General features: G+C 44.6%; 1 protein-coding gene across 8 annotated transcripts in view; it reads right to left on the reverse strand.

Annotated features, from left to right (window-relative positions):
* LOC135101614 (ral guanine nucleotide dissociation stimulator-like) overlaps positions 1-12,500 on the reverse strand; it is a 45,205-nt gene that overhangs the window by 26,575 nt on the left and 6,130 nt on the right. For 2 of the 8 annotated variants that reach the window (XM_064005826.1, XM_064005825.1), the window contains exon 2: positions 12,253-12,500. This exon is cut by the window's right edge and continues 23 nt beyond it. The exons of 2 other annotated variants lie outside the window; for them this stretch is intronic. In XM_064005826.1, coding sequence (XP_063861896.1) covers positions 12,253-12,426 — 174 coding nt within the window. In that variant the 5' untranslated portion in view covers positions 12,427-12,500. Of the gene's footprint in view, positions 1-5,334; positions 5,443-12,252 lie in introns of those variants that run through there. 4 more of the 8 variants (XM_064005834.1, XM_064005829.1, XM_064005835.1 and 1 more) reach the window with 3 other exon arrangements.

The following is a 12,500-nucleotide window of genomic DNA, read 5'->3' on the forward strand; positions in this document are numbered from 1 at the left end:
GAGAGAGAGAGAGAGAGAGAGAGAGAGAGAGAGAGAGAGAGAGAGAGAGAGAGAGAGAGAGAGAGAGAGAGAGAGAGAGAGAGAGAGAGATTCAGTATAGTGAATTATCAAGGAGTATACAAGTAAAAAAAAAATTGCCAACTTTTTACATATTTTTCTTCGATAAAAACTTTTGGGGAGCGGTATTGAGCGGCTTCCCTTCCTCACACCCCCTCACCCCCTCTCTCTCCCTCTCTCTCCCTTGGCCATCATTTCATTCTCACCTTTCCTGGCAAATAAATCTAGTTTCCCACTGTTCCTCCTCCTCCTCCTGTTTCTCCTGTTATTATTTTATTCTTCCTGCCTCTCCTAACAACTTCCCCTTGCTCCTCATCTTCTTAATAACCTCCTCTTGCTCCTCTTCCTAGCCTCCTCTTCCTGGCCCAGCTCCTGCTCCTTCTCATCCCCTTCCTGTGTCTCTAGGCCGCTCCCACGCCCCGCACCCCCAGACACCGGATAGTCGGGTCACGCATTAAAGTTGATTCCGCCACTTTCCACATACGTTCACTAACTTCTTCGGCGGCTCCAGGGGATGGCAAAAATGTACTATTATAACCGAGCGGGGATGTTAATGGATGGGGATTTGATTATCCGCCCTCCTCTCCCACCCGCCCCCTCTCTCTCTAGCCCGCGAAACAGTTACCTCTCTTGTATGACTTGCGTAGGCCTAAAGGGCAGCGTATTAGTGAGCCAAACGAGCGGTACATACAGCTATTTACACACACACACACACACACACACACACACACACACACACACACACACACATTACTATTACTGTGTTGCTGGTACTATTACTACTACTATTGTTCTTCCTACTACTACTATTCTGCTTCCTCTTCTCTTATTCCTCTTTCTACTACTACTACTACTACTACCACTACTACTACTACTACTACTATTACTGCTATTTTCACTACTACTATCATCATCTTTCTACTATACTACCATTATTTTGCTTCCCCTTCCCCTTGCTCCTCTTCCTCCTCTTTCCTCTTCTACTATTACCACCACCACCACCACCAGCAGCACAAACGCCTACCTACCTACCTACCTGCCTAAGACTAATACACCCTGTTATCAATCTACACCACGTCAAATTAAGACATCAAACTCCCTGGCGGTACTTCACACCACCCTCTTCAGTGAACCGCCAGGATGTCAACGCGATACTAAGGGAGTGTTGAAAGCCATGGCAGCCTGTGAGGATGTTCTTGTCAACACGGTGAGAGGATGTGCGGCGGAACTGCTGTGTGACGCTGAAGCCTTAACCCTTTACCTGCTGCTGCTGCTGCTTCTTCTTCTTTTATCCCTTTTAAGAGGTACAACTTTTCTTTTCTTTCTTTCTTTTCTTTTTTTTTTTTTTTTTGCTAAGTTCTCGTCAATATTTCTTTAAAGTAAAAAAAAGTGAAATTGGTCTCTTGTTTTCTTTCGTGTATCTCTATGAAACTTTTTTTTTCTTTTCTTTAGGACCTGTAACTTTTCAGACACGATTTTTATATTGTACTCTCTCGTCAGCACCTCTGCAGCAAAATAAATAAATAAATAAATAAATAAAATAAATAAATAAATCAACATTCTGCTTCATCTCTCTTCTATGTTGTGTCTCTATGCAAAATTTCCACAGTGCCTCCCCCTCTATTACGACCTGGAGCTTTTCAGACACGATTTTTTTTTTAATGCTATACTCTCTCTCGTCACCATTTCTGCAGCGTCAAAAGACAAAATCAACCTTCTGCTTATCTCTTTTCTCTCTCTCTCTTACACACACACACACACACACACACACACACACACACACACACACATGGATGTTAATTAATGGATGGAAGTTTGATTATCCTCTCTCTCTCTCTCTCTCTCTCTCTCTCTCTCTCTCTCTCTCTCTCTACGCAAGCAACTACTACAATGCTATATTTTTTCCTTTAAGACCTGTAACTTTTCGACACGATTTTTACGTTAAGCTCTCGTGAATGTTTCTGCAGCGTAAAATTACAAAATTAACCTGTTTTCGCTCTCGTGTCTCTGTACAAACAATATTTACAGTGCTAGTAAGGTTAACGAAGGATGACCACACCAGCAGAAGGGTTAAGATCCACGGAAATGTCTCTGTACAAGCAATTTTTACTGTGCTGGTAAGGTTAACGAAGGACGACCACAGCAGCAGAAGGGTTAAGATCCACGGGCCTGGTTTGCATTGGCGACAGCAGGCTGCATCACAACAACATGTACCACCTGTTGCTTGTATGGAAGTAATGGGAGAGGAGCGGGTGTTGGCGGCTGTTGTGAAGGTTATACACGGGATACCTAACACTTCAAGGGCTTCGATCCTGTCCCCCACTAGTTATAACCGATAAGTGTGTGATGATGGCCCTATAAAACACATCCTTTACTTTCCCTTCTTCTCTGTTCCTCATCCTCAGTGTGGCGTATACGCATGTAAAGTCATAGTCAATAATGAATCAGCTTAGTGCACCCCGATCTAAGGGACATATTCTGAAACACTTCTGCGCCGCATTTCTATTACTGTCGCAAGATTTGTTAAGTTATACGGGTTTTTTTTATGCTTTTAGTGATAAATTAACAAGATTTTCACATTATTAACAGGAGAAACACTCTTAAGCACCTGGCTTAAAAATAGTCGTGGTGTGAGCAGAGCGTATTCTGAACACAGGCCTAAATTCTATGATCATTTGTGAATGTCAGTACCCTAGTTCTGCAGGGGTATCGCCAGTAGATAAGAAGACTAAAGATACAGGGAGAGCACAGTGGGAATAAGCGGGATGTGTTGCTCGACTTGTTGCCATGACTGCACGAAGGGTACCTGTGGTAAATGAGCGCGTCGCTTCCCCCACCTGGTCACGCCCCCTGTGGAGGTTTCCCAGACTGACATTTTCATGCAGCCACTTTCTGGTTAATTCTCTGATGATTCGATGAATATGCTCTAGTTACTAACCTTATAAGCAACCAGGTTAATGCAATACATTGTGGCTCATTAACGATTTCGTATCTCTTTCAATGACGTACATACAATACAGTGAATGAAGGTATATGAAACTACTTGAGAGCGTTAAGCAGAAGTCAACAATAAGGCTGAGGAACGATCTTTTATCTCTCTGAATTATACTTACGTCGATTTCATTCAATATAGCAATGGTGTGTGGGGACATTTCAAAGTTCTACAAGTCGACAGAAGTCCTGTGAGACAATATCACGATCATACTAACCCAATAAAGACCAGATTTTCGCCCAGAACATAAAACTCCTGTCAATACAGAAGCCACGCCTCTGAGATCAGCTCCATCAAGACAGATGACGGGCGTGAGGTGCTTGGCACTGCCTCCCTTTGCTCCCTTTACTCCCAGAACTCCAGCCTCAGGTAGCCAGCCTAGTAAGAAACCTGGCGCGCCTAAAACAAATTAATATACGGGAGCACAAATGAGGTAATAAACAGCAACAGACCTCTCACCTCTTATGAATCTACTTGTTATAGATACACTAACCTAGAATAAGACACGTAAAGGCGAACCATCCATCCAGCTAAGCAACCTTAACAGTCTCCATGGCTAACTATCGCGTATTAAACAAGGCACTTAATACATCAACTACCAAATATTATGTAAACAGAGATACTATGATCCTCCTAAGAAAAAAATAAATAAATAAAATAAAAATCGTATAACTTCATAACAAGTATCTACTTGTTGAGGTAATTATTATATTCCTACACAGATGAGGTGGATTCATGTGTAACCCTTTCAATGTTACACAACTTTTTTGTCGTAATCATGTACAGCTTTCAGATTTTAGAAAGTTATTGTATTACAGTCTATTAAACATGATTAATTAAATAACCCAGAAAAGACGAAAAAGAATCTCTCTCTCTCTCTCTCTCTCTCTCTCTCTCTCTCTCTCTCTCTCTCTCTCTCTCCTCTCTCTCTCTGTGTGTGTGTGTGTGTGTGTGTGTGTGTGTGTCCATATAAACACCTTATTCATTATTATCATTTTTAGTGCTCGAGTGTCTACAGATGACAACTGCATCAGCCAGAGGGTTAATGAGCAAGCTGGCCATTGTAGGCACCAAGAAGGAAGATCCAGTCTCCTATCTACAGTTTCCCAGGCAGGCACGGTGGCAGACAACATACGGCTCGCAGAAACCTTTCCTCATGAAGGGTAAACAAAGCTAGCGAAACACTCCAGCGGGCAACAGTAATGCAAACAGGAGGGGGAGCAAGGGAGGCACGGACAAACGGACGGGCGTGTGTAACAGTACCGCATGAAAGGGGGCAGGGACAGTGGCCGATTGCTCTCTCTCTCTCTCTCTCTCTCTCTCTCTCTCTCTCTCTCTCTCTCTCTCTCTCTACGAAAAGCCAGTCTACTTGCAGCAATATATATAAAAAAAGGACTAATAATGACAATGCAGTAATATTCATAGTCAGACAAGAGATAGTGTTGGTACTGATGGTAATGGTAGTGGTGAGAGTGGGTGTGGTGGTGGTGGTGGTGGTTGCAAAGGAGGAAAAGAAACGAGGTCTGATCAACTCCCCCCTCGCAGTGCAAGTTTGAATTACTATTTTTCACAACAGGTCTCGATAACATTGACGTAAGCAGCGATGGATCAGGACTGCTGGTGGAGAACACGCCTCCAGTGTTGTGTTTCACTGCCTTGATTTCCTTGACCAACTGCGAAGTGTTTGTGTGCATTATGTGCGGAATAAACGGACAATCATTGCACTCTGGTCAATTTTATGAATGTTAAGGGATGATAAGATTGTAGTGTGTGTGTGTGTGTGTGTGTGTGTGTGTGTGTGTGTGTGTGTGTGTGTGTGTGTGTGTGTGTGTGTGTGTGTGTGACATTTTTCCAGTACAGCAGGTCATGAATGGTTACTGTGGGGCAAGTACTGGTGGTTTGTTGCAGTCTGGTGCTGCGTGGTGATGGTGGAGGCAGGGTGGTGAGGTGAAGGAAGAGGTGAAGGTCTGTCCCTGGCCCTCTCACCAACACTACAGCACCTCACCGACTCCACACTGCACACAGCCACCATCCCCCCGAAGCAATGGCTCACTATCACTCTCACTATCACTGTTCGGGTTTTGCACTGCCCGATGACGTCACGAGATTCCCGGAACACCCCACGACAATGTCCAGTAGTAACAACACTTCAGGAAAACCACCACTCGCACTGCAAATCCACATCACAGATCATCAAACACACGACTTTCTACAGTTATTCATTAATGTCACAACGAACACTGCGCGGAGAAACCAATATCAGCGACCTCGCGCAGGCAACTCACACGGAGAGGTTGAGGGAACGAGCAGCAGCGCCTCCCCTCCCTGTGACTTCCAGACGCTAACTGAGCACCATCTTACCTCTCCACTACCACCCCCTCCCACGACCCTCTCTTCCACCGCTCCTACTCTCCCTTCACCACAGCACCACCACCACCACCACTACCACCATCTAACACCTTCACCCTCCACCACCACTCATTTGTGTACGTATTACCACCACCCACTGCCTTCACCAGCACAGCGATTCATTCTCTTCAACACATCCCACCTTTCACTTCATCACCACCGCCACTGCTCCCTCATCCCCCGCCCCCTGTGCACTCAATTTTACCGCCGTCAGCATCACCCACCTACATTACCACCATCCCAGTGTTCCCAGCAGCTGTTCGTTAAGAGAAAGAAAATACACGGATTTGTAGTTAATCACCACAGACTCCACGAGCCATATCACTTCACTGGCGTACTCCAGGACATCAGTACCGCGCTACACGCTCACCACGCTTCCCTCCCTCTCCTGAGACAACACAAGGCACGGGGGGGAAAAAAAGTCAAAAGGAACCACTATTGAGGTTAAAAAGATTATAATTATGAATCCCACGCGGCTTTCATCAGTTGGGCAGGTGACGCCTACGTGCATGCATACATACAGTCAGTCTGCAAATCCACACAGCGCCGACTTGTGAAACTTTCCTTCCTCGACGCTCCCTCTTGCTCCTGACGACGATGATGTTGTGCTGTGGTCTTATACTGCACACACACACACACACACACACACACACTAATACCATGATTTGCCTACGCATCCAAATAATTTCCACTAATCATGTTATATTGATGATGTTGCTAAGTGTGTGTGTGTGTGTGTGTGTGTGTGTGTGTGTGTGTGTGTGTGTGTGCAAGTGACTTAAAGGCGCAATGATGTTATAAGGATAAGGATAAGGAGACAGATGGGTTTTCACGCTGTGGCTTGGCAATGAGAGGTCGGGTTATAATGGGAGGGAGCTGATACATGCTGTGGTAAGTAGCGGGGAACCGTTACCCTGGCAGGAGGACAGGTCTACGTTAACCTTGAATGAGAGAGAGAGAGAGAGAGAGAGAGAGAGAGAGAGAGAGAGAGAGAGAGAGAGAGAGAGAGAGAGAGAGAGAGAGAGAGAGGACAGACTGACATACAGATAAAGCATACAGACATGATACAGATAAGCAGATAGCCAGATATTGATAAAATAGAGAAATTGAGCCTGGTATACATAAAATGGAGAAATAGATAGACTGATATACATAAAAGAAAAAAATAAATAAATAAAGGCCAACATAAAACAGACATAAAACACGCGAAGAAACACTATCCAATCACACACACACACACACACACACACACACACACATATACATAAAACAGACAGACGTGATTGCAATGCTTTCATGAACCAACCAACAACTGAGGCGATAAGATTGAAGTTTCAGACACAAGCATGCAAAACGTTCACCTTTACTATCTCTACAAACACTCCACTCTTTTTTAACACTTATCAACACCAAGTAAGTAAAAGTTCAATACGTAACTCCAACGCTCCCTGTTATTATTATCATTACCACTTTTTTTTTTTTTTTTTCAAACGCCTCAGTGACCTTCCAGTGCAATACCTCAGGATCACTGCTTTGCCTTGACTTACTGCCTGCTGCCTCTTAGTGGTTGGTGGTCGCAGCTTGTGGCCATTCATTCGTAGGGGCAGGATATTATATTAAAGTCCATATCCACTCTGGTGAAGTAGAGGAGAGGGAGGGATGGAGGGAGGAAGAGAGGGAGAGAAAGGTGGCGAGCGGTGTGATGGTCAGTCAGGTGGTCATTCGCAAACTTTCTCCTTCCGCGTCTCTCTCTCTCTCTCTCTCTCTCTCTCTCTCTCTCTCTCTCTCTCTCTCTCTCTCTTGTATTGGTGGTAGCGCTAGCAGTATTGAAAACAAGTAAAACAAAAAAGTATTGGATATATTGACAACTCCCACGGCAACATCAGAGAGAGAGGAGAGAGAAAAAAAAATAAAATAAAAAAAAAGTAAAATAATCAACAAACATTGAAGCCTTAACTGTAAAACCAGCTCGCCTACAAAATGTTATAACAGTATACAAACGCACACCCTTCAGGAACAAGGATGCAAGCGAGGTTAACCATAACAAACACCAAACTTTCAATACAAGACACTTCAAAGAGAAAGGGACGCTAACTCTTGCATACTGTACACGCATTACTCTCATGTGCGTGTGTTGTCAAACGTTCCAGCACCTCAACTCATCTCGACTACTTACACAAGCTCCAGTGGATGTTAGTTGGGGCTTCAAGGATACTTTCATCATTTTGCCGAGTTTAACAAGGATTCTGAACAATTGATGGGAAGAGCACCCTGATTTGTTACCTCTGTGGCCTTTAACAATAGTCATGATGAAAGCTCAAAGCACTTAAGCATACAAGTCTAAGTAGGAACCTTTGCAATCAGTAACGTCGACTTTCAATACGGAAGAGTTAAAAGAGAAAGGAGTGTTAAGTAAGAAGCGTTGCAGGCAGTGAAAAACTCGATAGGATGCCCTGCTTAACATGAATCACGGAAAGAGAAAGGCAGAGCGTCGGTGAGAGGCTGCGACGCGACGCTAGATGGACACCAAGCACGCGGAGAAAGCCAAGTAATGTTACAAGCTTATATTATCAAGCAATTCATTCCCTCAAGAACCTTATCATATAGAAATTCTGTAGCACCTGAGTCTGTATTCTTAAACACTGGTTCTCCCATCGTACTATATAAGGTTCACAGACATTATTGAGAGTGTTTTCATGATATGCTTCCCTCTTCATGATGCAGAATCCAAGTCAACTTATCACTAGAATCATAAAAACATCCTCTGAAACTCCAAATAGCTCCCACCACATCCTGCTAAATATAGATCACACGATGAGGGCTTCAGAGATACGGTCCTTCATCACAGACTCGTAAGGGTGACTGTTCCTTGCAGACTCAGTTCAAAGGGAAAAGATTTGCCTGCTAAGCCGATCCACACTGATGCCTGACCACGGCCAACGTAACCACAGCGTCGGGGTTTTTTTTTTTACCAGTACTTCCCCGCGCGTTTCACTGCCGTGGTTTCTTCATTTGGAGTATCCGGTGGCTCGGACAAAGGGACAACTAAATATAGCGTTTCTGGTATAAGAATGTTTTGGTGATCCCAGGATTTAAAAAAAATGTATCCGTGGGAAGAAATGGGGAGCACTTCAGCAATGACCTTTGATGTCATCTCGGCTTGTATTCTGAAACGTTTCGGTGTCTTACATTTATCTCGACTACTTTTAACAGGCTCTAGTGAAGAACATTGAGGTTTCTAAGAGTTTGTTAATGATTACAGAGATAATTTAACATATATATTATACCACAAAAAAAAAAAAAAAAAAAAAACGCGAGAACCCGTGGAATTACGTCTATGACCTTTAAAAATAGTTTCAATGAAAGCTGAAACTATTTGTACGAGCCTAGCCTTTATACACACGGCATTATTAGTGAAATCTACTCACATGCTCAATAAAAAGATCAAAATGAAACCTCCGACAACGCAGGAATGACGAGTAATTGCAGCAGCCGTGACAATACACAAGATCCTACACACGATTACTTTTACCTCCGACTTAGAAACCACTAATGACAGCGAGACGAGGCTGTGCACTCGCTACACTCGCTACAGACACCCTTGCTAGCTAGACGCGTGACAGACAAGCAATATGCGGTGACGAAGGGCTACAGGAAAATATGCAAGGCTCCACACACACACACACACACACACACACACACACACACACACACACACACACACACACACCATCGCCCAAAGTAATGGTCCAGTTCCTTGTGGTCGAACCTTACTATCCTTGAACTTGACAGCGGAAACATCAGTATGAGAGAGAGAGAGAGAGAGAGAGAGAGAGAGAGAGAGAGAGAGAGAGAGAGAGAGAGAGAGAGAATCCGAATCAAAGCGTGCTAATCCTGACTAATGTTTCTCATGACGTCAATCTGGTCAGCCAGATGCATTTTTCAATCGCCGTCTTCGGAGGCGATTTACCGACAGTCTGACGTCACGCCGCGATGCACGCCAGCAGGCTGTCCGTCACTCCACAAACACGCTGCCAATTGCACGGCCTTCGCGCACATTCAGATCTTGAGAATTCCCAGCCGCGGTGTGGGAACAAAGGCCAACCACGCTGCTGCTGCTACTACTACCTGCTTGTGTGTGTGTGTGTGTGTGTGTGTGTGTGTGTGTTAATTATTACGACACTGACAGGTGCCTTTATTACTACTGGGGGTTCCCTCTTCTGTAATTTTATTCGTGAAATGGGACAAAATCATATTATTATTATTATTATTATTATTATTATTTTTAGTAGTAGTAGTAGTAGTAGTAGTAGTAGTAGTAGTAGTAGTAGTAGTAGTAGTAGTAGCAGAAGAAGAAGAAGAAGAAGAAGAAGAAGAAGAAGAAGAAGAAGAAGAAGAAGAAGAATTAATATTAGTGGTAGTAGTAGTAGTAGTAGTAGTAGTAGTAGTAGTAGTAGTAGTAGTAGTAGTAGTAATAGTAGCAGCAGCAGCAGCAGCAGCAGCAGCAGCAGCAGTAGTAGTAGTAGTAGTAGTAGTAGTAGTAGTAGTAGTAGTAGTAGTAGTAGCTAGCAGCAGCAGCAGCAGCAGCAGTAATAGTACTAGAGATAGCTACAACAACAAAACGAAGCCAGAAGACATAAGAGCAATGAAATGCAAGTAATAAGATACAATATTTACTGGGCGACAAACAGCAGGAAACCCGCAGTGTGACGTGGCGCGAGCTTCGTGTTACGTCAGTCGCGCCACGTGACGTCACAGAATACAAGCACGTCACGGCTTCCTCATTCCCACTGACGTCACAAGGCTCCCGCACCTACACAACTCCCTTGCCCAGAGCTTAACGCCCCAGTCTCCGCCGGGAGATGGAGACGCCAGGCCTGTTGTGCTGGGGAAGATAACCTTGAGGCAGACGCCACTTTCTCTTCCCCGCCACGGCTGGACTGCGCCAACCCCGATACAGGGAGACTTCGTAAGGGGCCGTGGATTCAGGATTTCTATTTATTTACTTATTTCTTTTTCTGTTAAATGTGCATACGTGTATAACGAGGAACTCCCGTGTTTCATAGTGAAATAATGAGAGAGAGAGAGAGAGAGAGAGAGAGAGAGAGAGAGAGAGAGAGAGAGAGAGAGAGAGAGAGAGAGAGAGAGAGAGAGAGAGAGAGAGGAAGGAGGGAGGGAGGGGGCCAACTTTCTCTCTGCGCACCGCTGAAGAAAATGTTTTTTTTAAATGGCTGTGCCATTGTGTGTGTGTGTGTGTGTGTGTGTGTGTGTGTGTGTGTGTGTGTGTGTGTGTGTGTGTGTGTAGATACACCAAAGTTAGCCGTAATACAATATATATTATTTTTAAAGGTTTCATGATTTTCTTCAACCACTTCCACTCTTCCACTCTTTTCCTTTAGAATCTTCTAGAACAAACTGCATGCCCTGCAGCGCTGGGTGCCTTTCTCCTCAAGACCGGACCTTAAACACTAACTTATGCAACACACATCCTGCCTACCTCTATACTCTACAAATGTCAATTAAAACCAGGTTTCCATTACTTTCACCTGAAGGTATCATACTAATGAGTCCCGTCTTAAAAAATCAGTAGTTTTCCCAGTGCTACTCTTCTGCCTTTGTCATTATACTCATTACACATCGAGGGAGCATTACTTTCAACCTACAGTACGTCTACGTGCCAGTAGGTGGGTCGTACGCACTACATCCGCCTCCCTCCAGCCACAGCAAGAGTAACCACTTAAGTTCCTCAACAATTTCAGGGTTTTATTCTTTTATGAAAGAAAACTTATTTGTTACACTCTCTCTCTCTCTCTCTCTCTCTCTCTCTCTCTCTCTCTCTCTCTCTCTCTCTCTCTCCGTCTGAAATATAAAGTGTGTTGGACAACATTGCTTGGAAAACTAGAACATAAAGTTGAAGACAGAGAAGTGAGACTCGTTACAGCATGAGAGAGAGAGAGAGAGAGAGAGAGAGAGAGAGAGAGAGAGAGAGAGAGAGAGAGAGAGAGAGAGAGAGAATGAATGAATGAATGAAAGTGGCAGGCAGATGGACACAGCCACAGAGAACAGGCCGCCATAAGAGGGTGAGGAGCAGCACGCCTCGCATCAGCCAATCAAGAAAGCGCTGCACGGAAGATGGAGACTGTCACATGTGGCTCTGAATATTGACACAAAAAAACCTCCGGAAGAAGGACAACACTACTTCCTGCACACCCCAGATGAAGACCCCACTACAACCCCGCTCCCCACTACACAGACGTTCAGTAACACCTCTGTCTCCCCCCTCGAAGACACAACTTTCTCCAGGGCCGCAAAAAATAAATAACGCGTAGCCACACTCCCCAGGCGAAAAGATCCGACTGCTACCGATTACTACACATACGCATCCATATATTCTTGCGAAGGTCGAGGTAAACAGGTGAATGTCAGATTGTTTTGAGTGTCCAGTCGAGCAGGTGTGTTTGTATAGCTGATCAGTTACGTTTCAAAACAATGCAAGTGCGGAGATTGGCATGCGTTGATCGGAGTGACAGGCAAAGCGCGACGAACTGTGTTGACGCACCAAGGGAATCCAGCCCAGGGCCGCCAGCCGAGGCCACGAGCCAAGTGGATCATGGGGCCGCGGGGAACTATACTCATTCTTCTTCTCCTCCTGACGAAGCTGCCGGCTCTTCTACAACTACTACTGTTACATTACTACTATTTCTGCTGCTGCTCCTGCTACTACTACTACTACTACTACTACTACGAGGGCAACGACAAATTAACAAAAGCAAAATACTTCTACTTGTACTCACCTCAGGTTCTTCATTCAGGTACCAAGTGGACTGCGAGCGGAATTTGCCCCAAAACCATCCCTCCTCTTCCTTTACCTTTTCTTTTTCCTTTTTTTTCTTTTCCTCTTCCTCCTCATCGTCCAGCAGTTCAACGTCATTGATATATATTTTCAACGTCGGCCTGGGAGAGCTCATGGCGTCACCGTCACGCTCGGTTCATGACGTCATCACAACACAAATAATAGCTGGGAAAATGTCACCTGGACACA

This window comes from Scylla paramamosain, chromosome 6 (genome assembly GCF_035594125.1).
Source record: "Scylla paramamosain isolate STU-SP2022 chromosome 6, ASM3559412v1, whole genome shotgun sequence".
In the NCBI taxonomy this organism is placed as follows: Eukaryota; Metazoa; Arthropoda; class Malacostraca; order Decapoda; family Portunidae; genus Scylla; species Scylla paramamosain.